This window comes from Ahaetulla prasina, chromosome 2 (genome assembly GCF_028640845.1).
Source record: "Ahaetulla prasina isolate Xishuangbanna chromosome 2, ASM2864084v1, whole genome shotgun sequence".
In the NCBI taxonomy this organism is placed as follows: Eukaryota; Metazoa; Chordata; class Lepidosauria; order Squamata; family Colubridae; genus Ahaetulla; species Ahaetulla prasina.
Window position 1 is genome coordinate 16,416,322 of NC_080540.1, and position 20,989 is coordinate 16,437,310.

General features: G+C 42.6%; 1 protein-coding gene across 11 annotated transcripts in view; it reads right to left on the reverse strand.

Annotated features, from left to right (window-relative positions):
- The window catches only part of VWA7 (von Willebrand factor A domain containing 7), a 58,655-nt gene extending 42,759 nt beyond the window's left edge, over positions 1 to 15,896 (reverse strand). The window contains exons 1-4 of one of the 11 annotated variants that reach the window (XM_058170423.1): positions 14,399 to 14,611; positions 11,297 to 11,413; positions 3,745 to 4,005; positions 205 to 486 (exon numbers count right to left, since the gene is read on the reverse strand). In XM_058170423.1, the coding sequence (XP_058026406.1) occupies positions 205 to 486; positions 3,745 to 3,984 (522 nt within the window). In that variant the 5' untranslated portion in view covers positions 3,985 to 4,005; positions 11,297 to 11,413; positions 14,399 to 14,611. Of the gene's footprint in view, positions 1 to 204; positions 487 to 3,744; positions 4,006 to 7,024; positions 7,397 to 11,296; positions 13,586 to 14,398; positions 14,612 to 14,705; positions 14,997 to 15,876 lie in introns of those variants that run through there. The other 10 variants (XR_009153588.1, XM_058170427.1, XM_058170419.1 and 7 more) reach the window with 10 other exon arrangements.
- Positions 15,897 to 20,989: the final 5,093 nt, after the last annotated feature.

The window sequence follows — 20,989 nt, forward strand, 5'->3', positions numbered from 1 at the left end:
AGAGTTGGTTTTCACCAGATTTGTGTCAATATGGTATTTCCAATATCTATTCTCTGAGGAATTCATCTGCCTCAGAATTTTTCTTGCTATGGATCTGTTACTTGGAACCCTGACATTAAGCATATTCTCACAGACCAGAACACCAAGAAGGCTGCCATCTTCCCTGCTATCTTAATTTTGAATTCGGTACATTTTGATGGATACCTGCAAAGAATGGAGCAGCTGTCCCAGCTTTTTTCGGGCAATGCCGTATTGCTCAGAACGCACAGCTTGAAGGATCTCTTTGCGAACATGCAACAGCCAGCTATTGGCGGACTGAATGAGCTCCGAATCGAAGTGGAAAACGGGGTCATCTCTGGTCGTATTCCCAAAGTCCATGGCGGCATTGGCGTTGGCCACTTCTGCGACAGCTCCGCGGAAACGCTTGGCGGACACCTCAGGACCATAGAAAGCGGCAAAGATGTCATCAGCCAGTAGGGTCTTGTCCTGTTGAGGTGGAATCAGAAGTAATGTTAAAAAAAATGTTAGATAAGTCCTTGTGTTTCCCCCTTCCTCCCCATAAATTAGAGAAGGAAAAGTGTGTTGAGGGGAAATGAAAAGATAGGTCTCAATTGAAATACATATTATGGATAGATGGACTGAATTTGAAGTTTTTCTCAACCTTGGCAACTTTAAGAGGTGTGGACTCGGTGGTGAAATCTGAACCAGTTTACTACCAGTTCACTGGCTGTACATGCGCGCACCAAATGCAAGGTCCGTGTGTGTGTGTGCGCGCAGTGCGCGTCAAAATGAGGCATGAGGTAAGTAGAACAGCGCAGGGTGGGGGCTGATCAGCTGTCGCATGCGATCTTTTTCTTTTTGACTTTTAAAAGCATTTTTTTTACAACCTATTCGGCCGAATAGGTTGTAAAAAAATGCTTTTAAAAGTAAAACAAAGACTCTGACGATCACAGCTGAGTTGTGCGATCATCAGAGCCTCTTTTTTTTTAAAAGCATTTTTTAAAAGAAGTGGCAAGCCGGGAAGCGGGTGGCCAGGCACAGGCGGGGGGGCAAGGGATTTTTGCTACCTGTTCTCTGAACCACCTGCTGCCATCACTACCAGATCGGCTGATCCGGTCTGAACCGGGGGCATTTCACCCCTGTGTGGACTTATTGCACCTTCCTCAGATTTGTTAGGGACTCTATAATTGTAGGTTTTTATGTAGGTTTTAGGTTAATAATAAACTAACCTAAATCTAATAAGAATCATATTATATTATATTCAATATCTATTATATTATTTATAATAATAAATCTAATAAGAATGATGATTTTAAGCATTTTTTAAGGGCATCATTCCTCCTTATTTATTACCGAATGTTCTGGATATTCAAAAACTATTTTCTTCTGGATAGATTAACACTTAAAATTAAAGAGAAGGAAGAAACAGAATATTTTTTAACATGGGATGCATTTTATCAATGGCTAGCTAACAGAAACAGAAGTTAGAATTTTAAAAGCTTAAGAGAACGATTAATTATACAAGGAAGGTATATTGAAATGGGTAAGCAAGTATTATTATTATTATTGTTGTTATTATTATTATTTGATTATTAACGTTATGAATATTATCACTATTATGATTACTTCTCAAAATTAATTGCACTCAGACAACACACTTCATGTAGACATGAATCAAGATCACGTGAAGTGTTAATACCACTTTATAATGCCTTGGTAAGGCCACACTTGGAATACTGCATCTAGTTTTGGTCGCCACAATGTAAAAAAGATGTTGAGACTCTAGAAACTAATCAAGGAGAGAAGCAACTCTGGGCAGTGGGTTGGACTAGAAGACCTCCAAAGTCCCTTCCAACTCTGTTATCATTATTATTAGACATTCTTTTTTTATGTTTATTTTAAAAATGTATAAATAACTATTTTCTCTTTTTTCTTTCTGCTGATTAATGGCCGCAATAAATTTATTTGATTTGAATGTCATTAAGGAACAGGGTTGCCATAACTCAGATTTGGGCATTTAATGGCCTCCTGGGCACATCCAGCACATTGGCTGTCTTTGTCCTGCTGGCATGAGATCAATTGGAAATTAGAAAACAAATGTACATAAGTGAACACCATGCATGCAATACAACTGCATTGCTTTCAATTTGAAAGTGACTGATTTTTTTTTCAATTTACGTATGTGCATGCGTGTGTGCCAATGCATCTTCACAGCTCTATTAGTTCAGCCCTCCTCAACAGTAAAACTCCTCATGCTGTCCTGTGGGGAAATTAATTGTCCACCCGGGCAGACCCCTCGCATCCAGGACATAAACTGTTTCAACTCCTATCCTCAAAACGACGCTATAGAGCACTGCACACCAGAACAACTAGACACAAGAACAGTTTTTTCCCGAAGGCCATCACTCTGCTAAACAAATAATTCCCTCAACACTGTCAGACTATTTACTGAATCTGCACTACTATTAATCTTCTCATAGTTCCCATCACCAATCTCTTTCCATTTATGACTGTATGACTATAACTTGTTGCTGGCAATCTTTATGATTTATATTGATATATTGACCATCAATTGTGTTGTAAATGTTGTACCTTGATGACGTATCTTTTCTTTTATGTACACTGAGAGCATATGCACCAAAACAAATTCCTTGTGTGTCCAATCACACTTGGCCAATAAAATTCTATTCTATTCTATTCTATTCTATTCTATTCTATTCTATTCTATTCTATTCTATTCTATTCTAACACTTTGCTGCAGATATCTCTGCTCCTTTCACCTCATGTTCCTTTATTTTATTTATTTATTTGTTATTATTTATTTATTAATTTGATTTCTATACCGCCCTTCTCCCAAAGGACTCAGGGTGGTTTACAGCCAAGATAAAACAACATAAATAAAAATTAAAACATTTTAAAAAACTGATTCTAAAATTTGGCCAAAATAGTTAAAACTGTCATAAAACCCACATAAAAATCCCCATATTTAAAAATTGCGTTAGTCCAGACCCGCACGGTGGAACAAAAAGGTTTTAAGTTCGCGTTTAAAGGTCCGGAGATCAGGAAGTTGACGCAACCCCGGAGGGAGCTCATTCCAAAGAGCAGGAGCCCACACAGAGAAGGCCCTCCCCCTGGGGGTCGCCAGTCGGCATTGTTTAACTGACGGCATCCTGAGGAGGCTCTCCCTATGGGAGTGCACAGGTCTGTGGGAGGCTATTGGTGGCAGTAGGCGGTCTCATAGATAACCTGGTCCTATACCATGGAGCGCTTTAAAGGTGATAACCAACACCTTGAATTGCACCCGGAAGACCACCGGCAGCCAGTGCAGCTTGCGCAGGAGAGGTGTTACATGGGAGCATCGTGTTGCTCCCTCTATTACCCGCGCAGCCGCATTCTGGACCAGTTGGAGCCTCCTGGTGCTCTTCAAGGGGAGCCCCATGTAGACAGCATTAATAATAATAATAATAATAATAATAATAATAATAATAATAATAATAATAATAATAATAATAATAATAATAATAATAATAATTATTATTATTTAATTTGTATACTGCCCTTCTCCCGAAGGACTCAGGGCGGTGAACAGCCAAAATAAAATACAAAAAGAACAACACATACAATATTAAAAACAACCCTTAAAAAGACTTATTCAATTGGCCAAATTTAAAATACAATAACACTGCAACAACATTGCAGTAGTCCAGGCGGACTTTCAGGTATCCACATCCAGTTCTCTTTCACCTTAAAGTCCTCTTCTTGGATGCGGTTCCCCGTGATAGGGTGAGGCATCGCCGAAAAGAGGCGAAGAGTGACGTTCAGAATTGCATCTTCAGTCATGTCCTGGTGGGTGATGGATCCCCAGGTGAAGCCCATGGTCCGAGACCAGATGTTGGGGAAAAACCCGTGGACTTCTTGCAGTGGAAAATGAACCAACATCAGCATCCACAGGAGATGCCCAAGGCAGTCCAAGGGATGGTCCATATTGGATACATTTATCTGAACCTATAGAAGAAAGAGAATTGCTATGAGGTGAGGTCACTTCCGTATTGTCATCGTATAGTCAGTTGTGCAGTCCTTCCTTGCTCCCTCAGGCATTGAAGGCCACCCCACTGTGTTGTCTTCTCTTTGGTCAAGAGAAGCAACTTCAGATTTCAACCATAGAAAGGAACAGAGAATGACTGAGCGCAGCAAAAGGTTAAACCTGAGCCCTGCCCTTCAAAATGGAGGAACGGATGCTGAGGCACAGGAGGAGATTAAAATGGCCCCAAATCTTATCAGCCTTCTGTGAAGCCCTAAAAACCTGGTTATGTTGTAAAGTATGAAGAGCGTTGGTCCTAAAACACTGCCTCAGGGAATACCGCTGTTAACAGATACAGGATTTGATAGAGCACTTCCTATTTTGACCACTTGTTGCCTGTTTGAAAGGAAAGCAGCTATCCATTTATGCAGGAGCCCAGAAATGCCATAAGATTTTCGTTTTAGAAGTAGTTTGTCGTGTACCACTGAATCAAAGGCTTTACAGAAGTCTATGTAAATTGCATCTATTTGCTTTGCCCTGATCGAGATGTGTAATCCATATGTGTAGTAGTTGCAGATTACAGGATAATTTTTTTCTGAAACCAAATTATTTGTTGGAGAGTAGGTTGTTTGTCTAGGTGGAGGATAATGGATTGGTTAAAGATTGATTCCCTGACTTTGCAGGTGACGCAAAATAAAGAGATTGGTAATTTTCAACTAGGCTGGGGTCTCCCATTTTTAAAATAGGCATGACCGTGGCTAGTAACCATTGGTTGGGCAAGGAGCTAGTCCTGAAAGATTTTTCAAAGATTATGCTTAAAGGTTCTGCTATTTTTCCCATGCCTGGGACACTGAATGTGCCAAGAGCTCCTTTCCTGGCTATTTTGCTACCTAGCCAAGTATCCTGGCTGCTATGTATATTTTTTTTGGACGTTTCTATTGTTTTTATTGTTTTAAAAAGTTTTTAGCATTTTGATTTGTAATATAGTGTTTGAATTGTAAGCCACCGAACCATTGATTGAGACAGGTGGCTATAGAAATTGAATAAATAAATAAATAAATAAATAAATAAATAAATAAATAAATAAATAAATAAATAAATAAATAAATAAACATAAGAATGCAGGTAGTCCTCGACTTATGATCTTAATTGAGCCCTAAATTTCTGTTCCACAGTGAAACAATGGTTAAATGAATTTTGCCCCGTTTTATGACTTTTTTTGCCACACTTTTTGTTTTATTTATTTGAATTTATATCCCACCCTTCTCCGAAGACTCAGGGCGGCTTTTTGTATATTATATACAAAGTCAGCTTATTGCACCCCCAACAATCTGGGTCCTCATTTTGCCTACCTTATAAAGGATGGAAGGCTGAGTCAACCTTGGGCCTGGTGGGACTTGAACTTGCAATAATTGCAAGCAGCTGTGTTAATAACAGACTGCTTAGTCTGTTGAGCCACCAGAGGCCCTGGTTAGGTGAATCAACTGCAATTAAGTTAGTAACATGGTTGTTCAGTGAATCTGGCTGCCCCATTGACTTTGCTTGTCAGAAAGTTGCAAAAGGTGATCTCACACGACCCCGGGATACTGCAACCATCATAAATATGAGTCAGTTGCCAAAAGTCTGGATTTTGATCACATGACCGTGGAGATGGTACAATGGTCATAAGTGTGAAAAATGGTCATGCCATTCTTTCAGTGGCGCTGCAACTTCAAACGGTCACTAAATGAACTGTTGTCAGTTGAGAACTACCTGTAGATTTTGAACTGTAAAGCCAGCCAGAGACACTGACTAAGACAGGCAGCTATAGAAATTGAATGAATGAATGAACGAACAATCAATTAAAGAAACAAACAAACATAAGAACATGACTTTGATAAAATATAGCTTCCCAGATAGGTGGTAAATAGATTTAATAAACAAACAAACAATATAGAGCACGACACACCAGAACAACTAGACACAAGAACAGTTTTTTCCCGAAAGCCATCACTCTGCTAAACAAATAATTCCCTCAACACTGTCAAACTATTTACTAAATCTGCACTACTATTAATCTTCTCATCATTCCCATCACCCATCTCCTTCCACTTATGACTGTATGACTGTAACTTTGATGCTTGTATCCTTACCATTTATATTGATATTGTTTCTTGATTGCTTATTTGTATCCTATGACTATCATTAAGTGCTGTACCTTATGATTCTTGATGAACGTATCTTTTCTTTTATGTACACTGAGAGCAAATTCCTTGTCCACTTGGCCAATAAAAAATTCTATTCTATTCTATTCTATTTCTATTTCTATTCTATTCTAAATAAATAACTTTTTTCCCTAGGATGTGCTAGAATTGTAACTCTTTTAAGCTACTTTTGGAAAAGCTTTTAGTTTATTTGGCTTCTTGTTGTTCTCAGTTTTTTTGAAACTGCCTTTTATCATGCATACACAAATAAATACCAATCTTCAGTTATAGTAAACTAGTGTTCCACAATGAAAGAATGATAGGCTGTGCTTTCCTAAGATCCACATGGGGACAGGAAAAGGAAAATGCTCTTTTTAAATAATCACATCGGGTAGAAAGACCAAAAGATCCAAGTGATCTATTTTGTGTGACGGATTACAGCCCCCTCAGCCCATTCATTTCATTGTATATCTCTGGATCCAGTAACATTTTGACCTTTTTATTTTGTTCATGCAAAAACAGTGTGTCCTTCAACAGTTTACCACAATTCCATAAACAGATATGTTTGCAGGGGCAACATGTTTGATTAGGTTGATAAGTAACTTTATTATTGACTGAACTCTGCTATTTTAAGTATATAGCTTGACCAATGGCAAACTACAGCAGATATTAATCCTTAGCGGTGACCTTGAACTAAACTAAACAGCATCAGCTGGGAGACTATACCACAATCCCCACGTGATTATTATTTTAAAAGAAATCTGAAAAGAAAAAAAAAGACAGTAACAAGAAAACTTCAAAAATACGTTCATGTACTCACTAAGACTTGACCTCATCTTAAGGGAGATTTCAATCCGTTGCAGAGCTTTTTGAGCAAATATTTACATTTTTAACGTAGCTTTTCATCTGAATATATGCTACAGAAGCAGAAGGAAACAAGGAAATTCTTGAGTAGGCGCTTATATGTATGTGCCTCTCTCCTTAACAAGTGACATTGCTAGAGAAATTGGAAAGGAGGTGAACGTTTTTTTTAAAAAAAGACCAATTCTAAGTAAACTATTTAATGACATGCCCAGAAGTTTTCCAAGATAACAAACCTGGGCATATTTTGCTCATGAATGTACTATATACCAAAATAAACAATCCGGGCAACATAAAAAATTAATGGTTAGATGAACTACTGGTAACTTATACCACTACAATCAAATAACTAGTTTCCAGAGAATGTCCTATTGGTCAGAGTAGAAATATAAGGACTGTATTAATATTTCATGAAACATTAAAACTCAAAATACATACTGAAGTCTCCCACAAGATCAGGAAACACTTTGAAAAATCATTGGAGAAGGGAGATTTCATAGGCCTCTTCTACTGGAAAATAATGTATTGTTTGTTCTTTTAAACACATTAAGTATATATCCTAGAATTCCCATGCAGCCTCCATCTATGTATAGATCTTCGCTCCAGCAAATCATCTTGCAAACTGCCTTGCATGGGTTTTATATTTATAAACAAGACCTCAAGAGCCCACAGTCATGTTGTATAATTAATCTGTTTTATGGGACTATGAGTAAGTCCTCTTATTTAAGAATGGAAAACCGCATCATCGATGAACCATTTTTAGACACACAGTTTGAACGGTTAATTTTAGACGCAACTGGACATAATAATAGTAATTGATCATAAAGACCAGATGAAGCTAGTGGTGGAGATCGAGGGAGAAGAGCAGGGAATGACACAAGTAAAGTTAGAAGATGTTGCCCTAAAATTAGAAGAAGAACCAATGAGACCAAGTATCTTCCCCAGTGATGGTATTCAGCCAGTTCGCACCACTTCGGGAGAACCGATTGTTAACCTTCTGAGCAGTTTGGCAAACTGGTTGTTGGAAGAAATCATTAGGGCAGAGAACCGGTTGTTAAATTATTTGAATCCCACTATTGACCTTCCCCCAAATTTTGGGATGTCCCCTTATTTAGGCTGAATGCAGGCCAGGCAGGGAGGTAAGAGATCAACTAGGGTAAGAGCGGAGTTTCATTTCAACTTGGTCAGTGATGGGCTGCAACCGGTTTAACAACCGGTTCTGTAAACGCGTGCTTTGCATAGACGCACACCTAACGCGCTTGCACACAGCATTCAAAATACAGCAATTGGAAGCTCAGCTGCTTATCTTTGAAGGCAGCCCTGGTAAGAAGAACAGCGGAGGCGCAGAAGTCAACTGTGCCGCGTAAATCAGTTGAGCCAGAAAGAAGGAAATATAAGACAGGATAGGCCAGGGGCGGATGGGTGGGGCCAGCTGATCATCAGAACTACTGGTTCATCTGAAACGGTTGCAGCCCACCACTGGACTTGGTTCATATCCCAGTCCTCCAAAACCTTCTTCTCATTTTCACCATCCTCTGCCTCAGTCTCCCTAATGGTAAGGCTGGCTCATTGCAAGATGAGAGGAAAGAAAAGCAACGTCCCATATTTGTTAATAGCAGGAATGAATGACTGTGGGTCACTGAAGAATTTGGAGAGCTAATTTGGTGCAGTGGTTAAGATGCTAGTCTAGAAACCAGAAGACTGTGAGTTCTAGTCCCACCTGGGTGATCTTTGGCCATATCTCTCTTGCTCTCTCAGCCCAACCCACCTCACAGGGTGGTTGTTGACAGGAAAATAAGAGAAGGAAAGAATATCAAGGTATGTTATAAAGTAATAAAGGCGAATTTATATGATAATAACAACAGAGTTGGAAGGGACCTTGGAGGCCTTCTAGTCCAACCCCCTGCCCAGGCAGGAAACCCTACACCATCTCAGTCAGATGGTTATCCAACATTTTCTTAAAAATTTCCATTGTTGGAGCATTCACAACTTCTGCAGGCAAGTTGTTCCACTGATTAATTGTTCTAACTGTCAGGAAATTTCTTCTTAGTTCTAAGTTGCTTCTTTCCTTGATCAGTTTCCACCCATTGCTTCTTGTTCTGCCCTCAGGTGCTTTGGAGAACAGCCTGACTCCTTCTTCTTTGTGGCAACCCCTGAGATATTGGAACACTGCTATCATGTCTCCCCTAGTCCTTCTTTTCATTAAACTAGACATACCCAGTTCCTGCAACCGTTCTTCATATGTTCTAGCCTCCTCTAGCCCTAATCATCTTTGTTGCTCTTCTCTTCACTCTTTCTAGAGTCTCAGCATCTTTTTTACATCGCGGCGACCAAAACTGAATGCAGTATTCCAAGTGTGGCCTTATCAAGGCATTATCAAGTTAAATAAGGCATTATAAAGTTAAAGGCATTATAAAGTTATTATTTAACATAGGAAATCATGCTTAGCAGAGGGGGTAAGCCATTGTGTTAAGTTTGAGGGTTCTTCTGTTTAATTAGCCAACTGGAAGATTAGATTTCTGCCTCCAAGGTCAACTCTTCAAGCCCTACCCAACTTATGACATGTATGTGACCTAAATGGCTAAAGGCACCTGCACCAAACTGAAGCATTTCTGGTCTGTCTGCTTCCTTGCCCTTATCTCCCCCCACATACCAGTCTGGGCAATGTAACAAGAAGTGAGCAATAAAGTCCAGCCAGAAGCAAATTGTCCTGGAATGATTTGGGCAAGTGCAATATCAGGCAGTTGAAAGCTACAGAAAGTTTCCCTGCCCCCCCATGTCAACAGCTTTATTCCCCACAACAAAGGGGAACAAAGGGGCGTGCATAAATGCACAAAAGTGCCTGCCGTTCCTGTCCTGATGTTTTTTTCTTTCATTATATGTGCTTGTATATAATGTTGTGACAAAAATAAAAGAAATAAATAAAAATAAATAAACATTCTCACAACTCCTTTCATTTTTTGTCTTGACTTTTTTTCCTTCTCTCCCTCACTTTGAAAAATACCCCTGCATGTTGACAGTTAAAATTTGGGCTGTTTCTGAGAACTTGGCTGGCAAAGCAGTCAGTTTGGTTGGCCAAGATAACAGCCCCTAGGAGTGAAGGCACATAAGCATGAGTGCGTGCACACAAACATACACACACACAAACACTCCAACTGAAAAACTGCAAGGAGTAGCTGATAAAGTGCTCATTTTCTCTCTCTCTCTCTCTCCCTCTTCCCTTCTATCCCTTGATACATAGTAGACAATGTTCCACAACAATGAATCTGATTGTCTGTTTTTCCTTTCACTCTCTGGAACTAGCAGTATGAGAACCTGGAACCATCAACTTGTATACATTGACTGATTTGATAGAATAATAAGAAAACAGAATATCAGAGTTGGAAAGGACCTTGGAACGCTTCCAGTCCAACTGGAAGGGCCGTGATGGCTCAGGCTGTAAGAAGCCTGTTATTAAAACACAGCTGCCTGCAATTACTGCAGGTTCTAGTCCCACCAGGTCCAAGGTTGACTCAGCCTTCCATCCTTTATAAGGTAGGTAAAATGCGGACCCAGATTGTTGGGGGGGACAATAAGTTGACTTCGTAAATATACAAATAGAATGAAACTATTGCCTTACACACTGTAAGCCGCCCTGAGTCTTCGGAGAAGGGTGGGATATAAATGTAAAAACAAAAAACAAACAAAAAAAACTGCCTGCTCAAGCTGGAAACCCTACACCATATCAGACAAATGGTTGTCCAATCTCTTGTCAAAACGACGGCTATAGAGCATATAGAACAACTAGGCACAAGAACAGTTTTTTTCCCGAACGCCTCACTCTGCTAAACAAATAATTCCTATAACACTGTCAAACTATTCATTAAGTCTGCATTACTATTACTAGCATTACTATTACTATTAATCTTCTCATTGTTCCTATCACCCATCTCCTCTCACTTATGACTGTAACTTTGTTGCTTGTATCCTTATGATTTATATTGATTGTTTCCTAATATAATTTGATTGCTTATTTGTACCCTATGACTATCATTAAGTGTTATACCTTATGATTCTTCATGAATGTATCTTTTATGTATACTGAGAGCATATGCACCAAAGACAAATTCCTTGTGTGTCCAATCATACTTGGCCAATGAAAAATTCTATTCTATCCTATCCTATCCTATCCTATCCTATCCTATTCTATTCCATTCCATTCTATTGAAAGACCTTTAAAGACCCAGCTGACCTTGCACTTCTTATGCTGAATTAGGGATTCCACGCTTTTCTTCAGGTGAGCACCTTTAGCAGATGCATCAGTGAAGACAAAGATCTCAGAATAGGGTGGCGAGTTCTAGAGTGCAAGCTAAGTAAAAAAAGAGAAGGAAGATTCATATACATCCATCCCCCTGTTTAAGCAGGAAACCCTACACTACTTCAGACAAATGGTTATCCAACTTCTTCTTAAAAACTTCCAATGTTGGAGCATTTAAAACTTCTGGAGGCAAGTTGTTCCACTGATTAATTATTCTAACTGTCAGGAAATTTCTCCTTAGTTCTAAGTTGTTTCTCTCCTTGATTAGTTTCCACCCATTGCTTCTTGTCCTGCCCTCCGGTGCTTTGGAGAATAGCTTGACTCCCTCTTCTTTGTGGCAGCCCCTGAGATATTGGAACATTGCTATCACGTCTCCACTAGTCCTTCTCTTCATCAAACTACTAGACATATCCACTTGCAGCAACTGTTCTTTATATGTTTTAGCCTCCAGTCCCCTAATCATTTTTGTTGTTCTTCTCTGCACTCTTTCTAGAGTCTCCACATCTTTTTTACATCGTGGCAACCAAAACCGGATGCAGCATTCCAAGTGTCGCCTTACTGAGGCATTATAAAGTGGCATTAACACTTCACATGATCTTGATTCTATCCCTCTGTTTATGCAGCCTAGAATTGTGTTGGCTTTTTTGGCCACTACAGCACACCGCTGGCTCATATTTGAATGATTGTCCATTAGGACTACGTGAATTCAGATCCCAGTCTGTGGAATCGGGCACAATCACTGTTTCTCACATCCCTCTTAGCTTCACCTAAATGGTTTACTAATGCAAACAATCAAGTTCTTATAGCCCACTGAGCCAAACTCACATTTTGGCTTCTTACAAGCACATTTTTCTTGTGATAAACAATGTGATCAACTCTATACAGGTAATCCTCAACATGACCATAACTGGGATCAGAACTTCTGTTGCCAAGCAAGTTTATTGTTAAGCACTCAATTTTATGACCATTTCTGCCAAGGTTAAGTGAATCATTGATATTTTTAAATGAATGAAGCAGTCATTAAATGATTCTAGCACCTTCCGTTGACTTTGTTTGTTTAGAAGCCGACTGGGAAGGTCACAAATGGCAATCAGACAATCCCAGGGATAATGCAACTGTCACAAATATATGCCGGCTGTTAGTGCCCAAATTCTAATCACATGACAGTGGGGAGGTTGCCAGAGCCATAAGTGTGAGGACTGGTCATAAGTCACATTTTTCAGTGCCGCTGTAACTTCAAGCAGTCACTAAATGAATTATTGTAAATCGAGGATTACCTGTAGCGGTCTTTCTCAACCTTGGCGGCTTTACAAGGTGTGTACTACAACTCCCAGAATTCCCATCCACCTTAAAGCTGCCAAGGTTGAGAAATACTGCCCTAGAGCAGGGGTCTCCAACCTTGGCAACTTTAAGACTTGTGGACTTCAAAGCTGGCTGAGGAACTCTGGAAGTTGAAGTCCACAAGTCTTAAAGTTGCCAAGGTTGGAGACCCCTTCCCTAGAGGGATTATGCATTTTGAACTAAGTTAACCACCATCAATTATCATGAAGAAAATGTCTCAGTGACAGCATTTTCTGGTCTAATTCTTTCTTCTGATCACCATTATACATTAATATTTACCAATAAAGTTTCAAAAATCTATATTTGGCCTTTCATCTATAGCATTTAATCATCATAATAGATTAACCGGAATAGATCCATGTTTGCAAATAGTTTCTTGCGAGCTAGTTGTTTACATCCCAACCTATAGGTAGAAAAATGCCTTCAAGACTAAACTAAATCAAACTCACAATTCCATGCATGAATCACTTCGTTAAAAACAGATTACAAGCAGCAGGGGCGGGGAAATAATTCCCATTAGGTTCTTATGTCTGCCATTTAATTCCTAAAATGGTGGCTTCTGATTACACAAACACCCGTATCATACAACAATACTATTCAACTTTTGGCACCTCACAGAGGATATGGCACAGGTTTTGCTTATCAGGATTAGTCAACCTCTTTTTGTTTGTTTGTTTGCTTGCTTACTTGTTTGTTTTCAACTGCAAACTTTAGCCTAGCGCAGGGGTCTGCAACTTTAAACACTCAAATGCCATTTGGACCGCTTCCCACAGAAAAGAAACCACTTTGTGGGAGCCACAAAGCCTGGGCGGGCGTGGCCAACTCAATGTCACTCCCACCCAGCCACACCCACCCAAGTTTTGTGGTTCCTGGTATTTTCTGTGGAAAGTGTCCCCCTCCCTCTCTCTCCCCCCTCCCTCCCTCTCTCTCATTTCTGTTTTCTTCCTCTCTCTCTCTCTCTCAATTGTGACTGGGTCGGCAGGAAAGAAGTCAAAGAGCCACATGCGGCTCTGGAGCCACGGGTTGCCAACACCCGGCTTAGGATGATGTAAGTAAACAGTGCCTCTGACTATGCGCAAAGTGCTTTTTTCTCCCAATGCACACCTCTCACAGTCTGCAAGCCCCAGCTGAAAATCAGAATGGGATTCTACCAATTCACCACAATCATCAAGGTTTGCCCCTTTCATGAGATGCAGCTCCTACAACAACTGAACAACCACCACCAAAACACTTAATGCAGCTCTTCCATCTTCCCTTGCTAGTTAGACATGCAAAAAGTTGGAAAATAACAGAAAATTCATCCAGTGATATTCTACTAGTAACAGCCCAGTTACTGCACAGCCAAAACTGTTACTGTATATTAAACGTTTTGACTACTGTAAAAAGCTTTCCAGGAATAATAATAATAATAATAATAATAATAATAATAATAATAATAATAATAATAATAATAATAATAATAATAATAATAATACCAGTGTAGAGGTTAAAAAATACTGATTTGAATTGGCACAGAGGGTTGAACTCTTAAGCACACTGCACCTGGCCGGATCTTCCCTTTCAGAGTCGCTTCAATAGTAAGATGGGCGGCATATTACTTTAATAAATAAGTATCTTAATATTAAAAGGAAGGTGACACTCCGGCTCCTTTTAGGGGTGTTTCTGAACAAACGGAGACAGAAGCGTGTGAACTACCTTTAGAGGGAGAATAATCCATTCCCAGAGATCTCCCTTGAGGACCAAGGACTCAGATGCAAAACCAGGAACAAGTGTGGCGTTTAAAAGCTCGCTCGTTAATACCTTCCGTCACCCTGGAGCGCGGCTCCCATCATCCCCAGCCGGCAAGCCGGGAAGGCGACTTTAAGCAGGTGCATCCTTCCGACCCGAAGCCCCCTCCCCGCCACACGGGTCCCAAACGACCCTGCCCCAAAGCCCCCACACCACCCCGCTGCAAAGTTCTCGGCCAGACCCATCAGCCAGCTCGGGGTGGGGCAGAAGTCACCTTGAGCGAACGGGCGCGCCTGCCGCCTCTGCCCTCACGGCGGCCGCTACGCTCCTCGGCCGGAGCCCCCGATCTCCCGGGCCAGCTGCGGAAATTATGGGCGAACAGCGCCAGGAGCTCACCATCCAGGGAGATCGCTACAGGAGGCGACTACAATTACAGCACACGTGAGCGGAGGGCGGAGAGGAGGACTCTGCAGGACCCAGGCGCCCTGCTTCTCCCTCCCTCCCTCCCTCCCTCTTCTCCTTCTCTCCCTGGCTCCCTTCCTCTATTTCTCTCCCCCTTCCCCTTTCTTCTTGTCCTCCCTTTCTCTCTCCCCCCTCGCTCCTTTTCCCTCTCCCTGCTTCGCTGTCTCTTTCTCCCCCTCTCCCTTCCTCTATTTCTCTCCCCCTCTCCCTTTCTCCCTCTCCCTCTCTCCCTTCCTCTATTTCTCTCCCCTTCCCCTTTCTTCTTGTCCTCCCTTTCTCTCTCCCCCTCCCTCCTTTTCCCTCTCCCTGCTTCGCTGTCTCTTTCTCCCCTCTCCCCTCTCCCTTCCTCTATTTCTCTCCTCTCTCTCCTTCCTCTATTTCTCTCCCCTCTCCCTTTCTCCTCTCCTCTCTCCTTCCTCTATTTCTCTCCCTTCCCTTTCTTCTTGTCCTCCCTTTCTCTCTCCCCTCGCTCCTTTTCCTCTCCTGCTTCGCTGTCTCTTTCTCCCCTCTCTCTCCCCTCCTCCTTTTCCCTCTCCCTTTCTCTCCCCTCTCTCCTTCCTCTATTTCTCTCCTTCCCTTTCTTCTTGTCCTCCTTTCTCTCTCCCCTCCTCCTTTTCCCTCTCCTGCTTCGCTGTCTCTTTCTCCCCTCTCCTCTCTCCCTTCCTCTATTTCTCTCCTCTCTCCCTTTTCCCTCTTTCCCTCCCCTCCATCCCTGCCCTCCCTCTCTCTCCCTGCCTTTCTCCCCTCTCCGTCTCCCTTCTTCTATTTCTCTCCCCTCTCCTCTCACTTCTTCTATTTCTTTCCTCTCTCTCCCCTCTCTATTTCTCTTCCCTCTCCTTTCTCCCTGTCTCCTCTGTCTCTCCCCTCCCTCTCTCCCTGTCTTCCTTCTTCTATTTCTCTCCCCTCTCCTTTCCTCCTCTTTCTCCCTCCCCCCCCCTCCAGCCTTCACCCAGTTTTAATGGCCTGGGAGCAAAGTCCAACACCTGCAGGAGTCCCGGCGGAGCTTCTCTGTCGCCTTAAAAGCACCTGCTGCGGCTCCGCGTGACCTTGGGACGCTTACCCCACCGAGTCTGGAGCCGTTTCCTCCCACCCCTTCTCAGCAAGGCACCTCTTTCCTATTAATCCAAAGATCCTCCCCCTCCCTTTCTCTCCCCTCTCCTCTCTATTTCTCTCCCCTCTCCCTTTCTCCTCTCACTTTCTCCTTCCTCTATTTCTCTCCCCTCCCTCCTTTTCCTCTCCCTTTCTCTCTCCTCTCCTCTCCTCTCCTCTCCTCTCCCCTCTCTCCCTGCCTTTCTCCCCTCTCCGTCTCCCTTCTTCTATTTCTCCCCTCTCTCCCCTCTCACTTCTTCTATTTCTTTCCCTCTCCTTCTCCCTCTCTCTATTTCTCTTCCCCTCTCCCTTTCTCCCTGTCTCCCTCTTTCTCTCCCCCCTCCCTCTCTCCCTGTCTTCCTTCTTCTATTTCTCTCCCCCTCTCCCTTTCCTCCTCTTTCTCCCTCCCCCCCCTCCCGCCTTCACCCAGTTTTAATGGCCTGGGAGCAAAGTCCAACACCTGCAGGAGTCCCGGCGGAGCTTCTCTGTCGCCTTAAAAGCACCTGCTGCGGCTCCGCGTGACCTTGGGACGCTTACCCCACCGAGTCTGGAGCCGTTTCCTCCCACCCCTTCTCAGCAAGGCACCTCTTTCCTATTAATCCAAAGATCCTCCCCAAAAGTTATTTCCAAGAGTGCGACCACCCGCCCGGACCTCCCCCTCCCTTTTCTGGACTTTGCCGGCGGGGTAGCGGGGGGAGAAAACACAGGCGCTCTCACACAAACACAGATACACGTCCCTCTGTAAATTACACTGGTGTTTATTTTCACCGCTCCTTCCCAGCAAACAAAGTGCGGCTGTGTCTAATAGAGAGAGTGACCCACAGACACGTCTTTATGGAGCTTTTTACGTTTCTTATCTGCCTCCAGACCTTCCCGGCTCACACAGGTGTGCCTTATCGCAACTTTGATAAGCCCCACCAGAGGACGCATTCATTTCTGATCCATGCTTTTTAGCCAAGGGTGGAAAAACGGAAAGAGGGAATTGATGTGTTATTGTTTTATCCTGCCTTTATTACTGTTTATATTAGGACAATATTTTCCACACAACAAATCCTGTAAGGTGAGTTGAAGAGAGAGAGAGTGAGTGAGGTTGACCCAGACACCCATTCAGTTTTTTCATGCCTAAAATGGGACTAGAACTCATGACCTCCTGGTCTTGTCATAGGCCAACATCTTAACTGCTGGTAGACCCGTGATGGTGAACCTATAGCAAGCGTGTCACAGGTGGCACCCAGAGCCCTTTCTGTGGACACGGCAGCGGTCGTCCCAGCCCAGATCCATCGCGCATCAGTGGTGGGTTGCCTCCGGTTTGGACCGGTTCTATAGAACCGGTAGTAAAACCAGCAGGAGGCTCCGCCCACTGACCCGAACGTCATCTAAAGTGATCTGCGCATGCACACACGTGGGCATGATGCAAACTGATAATAAAGGTAGGTAGAACCTACCCCTGCCACGCATGAGCACATGCCTTCCGCCAGCCAGCTAGTCTTCGGGTAGGGTGCATGGAGGATGCACGCACACATGCGCGGGGGGGCACGTGCATGGGGGGGTGCAGGTTGGTGCGGGAGGCTTTCCAGGCCCAAAATGGGGCGCAGGGAGAGGGCAGGGAGCATGCACGGGGGGGGCACATGCACAGGGGGGCGCTCGCATTGCATTTTTGGGGGTTTGGCACTTGCATGCATGCACCCTTTGGGCACTCGGCACCAAAAAGATTAACCATCACTGTGCTGGACCAAATTTTCCTGAGCTTCTTGCATGGGTATCCACAGGATACAGTCAAAACAAACAAGATGGTGGCAACCATTGTGCAATCAATGCGCCTCAAAAAAAAAAAAGTTAGGAGCTTTGATCACATCATTAGAGCAGTGCTTCCCACCAGATAGTCTGCTTTGCAAAGGGGGTTTCCTGAACCTGCCAGATCCTCAACAGGTCCATGGACATGACCTCGAGGAAGGAATGGATGAGCCATTAAAGAAAGGGGGAAAAAAATCGGTCTGGGAAAGTGCAGAGAGAGAAAAATGCCCTAGTCCAGACAGCCTTTTGTTTGTTCATCTGCAGTGTGACTAATACACAGGAGAGAAAACTTGGCCCAGCTGGGGAAAAGATCCTTCCATAATACAGAACAATAAACTAAGTGGAATCTTGGCTCGGGAGACAGAACTGAGTCATGACAAAAGATCACTCCAGGGAAATAGGTTTGGGTGGGAGCGGATTAGGCTGGAAATAAGAATCTGTTTTGAACACGAGCAGAGCATCTGGAAGGCGGGAAAATTTAGGATCCAAATCTACTCAAATAATAATGTTTAGTGCAGAGGTGGGGAAACTGCGGCCCCTTCATGGCTTGTGGACTTCAACTCCCAGAATTCCTGAGTCATGGCTGGCTCAGGAATTCTGGGAGTTGAAGTCCACAAGCCATAAAGGGGCCATAGTTCCCCACCCCTGGTTTAGTGGAATCATGATGTAACCTAGAAATTCTGGCTACTTTGGGAATGAACGCAGAAATATTAAGCTTTTTTTAATACCTAGGTTGGCATCAGGTTTCAAGAACCCTGCTTGAAAAGTTATAGCACAGCATAGCCAGCCATGCTGGGTGGGGAATTCTGGGAGTTGAAGTCCACAAGTGGCCAAGTTTGGAAACCTCTGCTGTAATGTAAAACTTATTTTATATATGTATATGTATTCCTTTCCCTTTTCTTTTGCTATTATGAATTAGATGCCCTTATCCAGAGCAATGAATGTGAACCGGCATAACAATAGACTCAGCATGTTTACTACATGCCTAGAGAGGCTCAGCTTGGAGGCCTCAACTTCAAACTTATTTTTATTTAAAACCTGAGATAATCTGCTTCTCCAAAGCCATACCCCACAAAGGTAAGGATCCTGATCATAGGGATTTCTCCCAAATACCAGACCAAGCAGAGCTCTGCCGTTTCAAAACACATTTTCGATCACCCTCACCGGGTGATAAAATTGAAGCATTTTAAGCAATGTGATTAAAGACTGATAAGAATTGCTCTGCTGTTGCTATTATTAAACTGCTAAGAGCTGGAAATATTTTCATTAATTGGCTGCAAATGGATCAGCAGATCCATTATTGTAAAAGCTGCTTTCCATACTAATAGAGCTTCAAGAGACCGTGTGATGCAATTCAACATGCATAATAAAATAAATAGGGCTGGTTAGGGTTCAAGTGAGCGAAGCAGCGTAAAAGCATTCATAACAACTAAATGTAAACCACCAGCTACAAGCGCCTCCATTAGCAGTGAAAAGAGCTGGGTTATAGGAGAGCTTTTTAAATGAAATTCGAAACTTCTGCTATAAATATCTGGGCATCTATTGGTCCTAAATGAGAAATAGTTCAGTGGCTGGAATTGTTGTGCCTCTATCCTTTTCTTCTCCATAAATCTTTCTGAAGAGAACTCGGTCAGAATTGTGCTTGGAAATAATTGCTTTTGGACTTAAGATAGCTACCAAGAACCCTGAGAATTATGCCAAAGTAGGAAAGGTTGAGAATCAAATAAAGACTTTTTGAAGGAGGCTTAGAAACAAGATAAATTTGCCTGGTGCTAAATCTATAGCCTAATTGGCTATAGGTTTATAGCCTATAAAGCCCAGCAGTGGTAGGTTTCAATTTTTTTTTACTACTGGTTCTGTGGGTGTCGCTTGGTGGGTGTGGCATGGCTTGGTGGGTGTGGCAGGGGAAAGATACTGTAAAATCTCCATTCCCACCCCACTCCAGGGGAAGGTTACTGCAAAATCCCCATTTCCTCATTATCATCTGGGACTCGGGGGGGCAGAGAATAGATAGGGCCGGGCCAGTCATAATTTTTTTCTGCCAGTTCTCCGAACTACTCAAAATTTCCGCTACCGGTTCTCCAGAACTGGTCAGAACCTGCTGAAACCCACCTCTGCCAGACAGTATTAGGACACATGTTAAAGTGAGTGTGATCTGGAGAGAAGAGAGTTATCTAATGCAGGCTTGGCTCTTTGTTCTACAATAACTCTGAGCCAGAATGGCATTGCAGTGAAGAAGTGGAAATATTGAAGCAACGCTGAAATCTCCCGATTTTTGCCCTTTCATTAACATCCATCTTTGCAGTTGCTAGAAATAAAAAAACGGCACATACTGTAAGAGTTAATCCTTGAGTTATGATCACAATGGAGCCCGGTATTTCTGTTGCTAAGTAAGGCAGTTGTTAAAGTGAATTGTGTCCCATTTACCACCTTTTTTTGCTGCAGTTAAGGAAATCAATGCAATCGTTAAGTGACTCAAGTGGTGGTTAAGTGAATTTGGCTTTCCCCATTGACTTTGCTTGTCAAGAGGCCAGCTGGGAAAGTTACATATGGTGATCACATGATCACAGGACACTGCAAACATCACAAGTACGTGCCAGTTTTCAAGTGCCCAAGTTTTGATCACGAGCCCATGGGGCTGCTGAAACGGTCATAAGCGTGAAAAATTGACATAAGTCACCCTTTTCAATATTGTTACTTTGAAAGGTCACTAAATGAATGATTCTAAATCAAGGACTACCTGTAATCAATCAATCAGTCAGTCAATCACAAGGAATCTGTGAAGTCTAAAGCAGGGGTCTCCAACTGTGGCAACTTTTAAGCTTGGCGGACTTCAACTCCCAGAATTCCTCAGCGAATTCTGGGAGTTGAAGTCCGCCAGGCTTAAAGTTGCCAAGGTTGGAGACCCCTGGTCTAAAGGACATCTAAGATTTTCCAGATGGAACTCTGTCCTTTTCTCACCACTGTTCCAAAGTCTAGATTGGGAGAAGTTAGGAGTTCAGGTCAGACAAAGACAGAGATTTTCAACTTTGACAGGTTTAAGATGGATGGACTTTCTGTCGGGCAGCCTAGATGATCTTTATAGCCCCTTCCAACTTCCCAATTCTATGGCTCTACGACTTTATTAATTCCTGCACCTTGAGAGCAGGATTAATCTTCGTTGGAGGCCACTTGGTCTCCCTTTTTTTTGCAAACACCAAGGATAATTCAGTC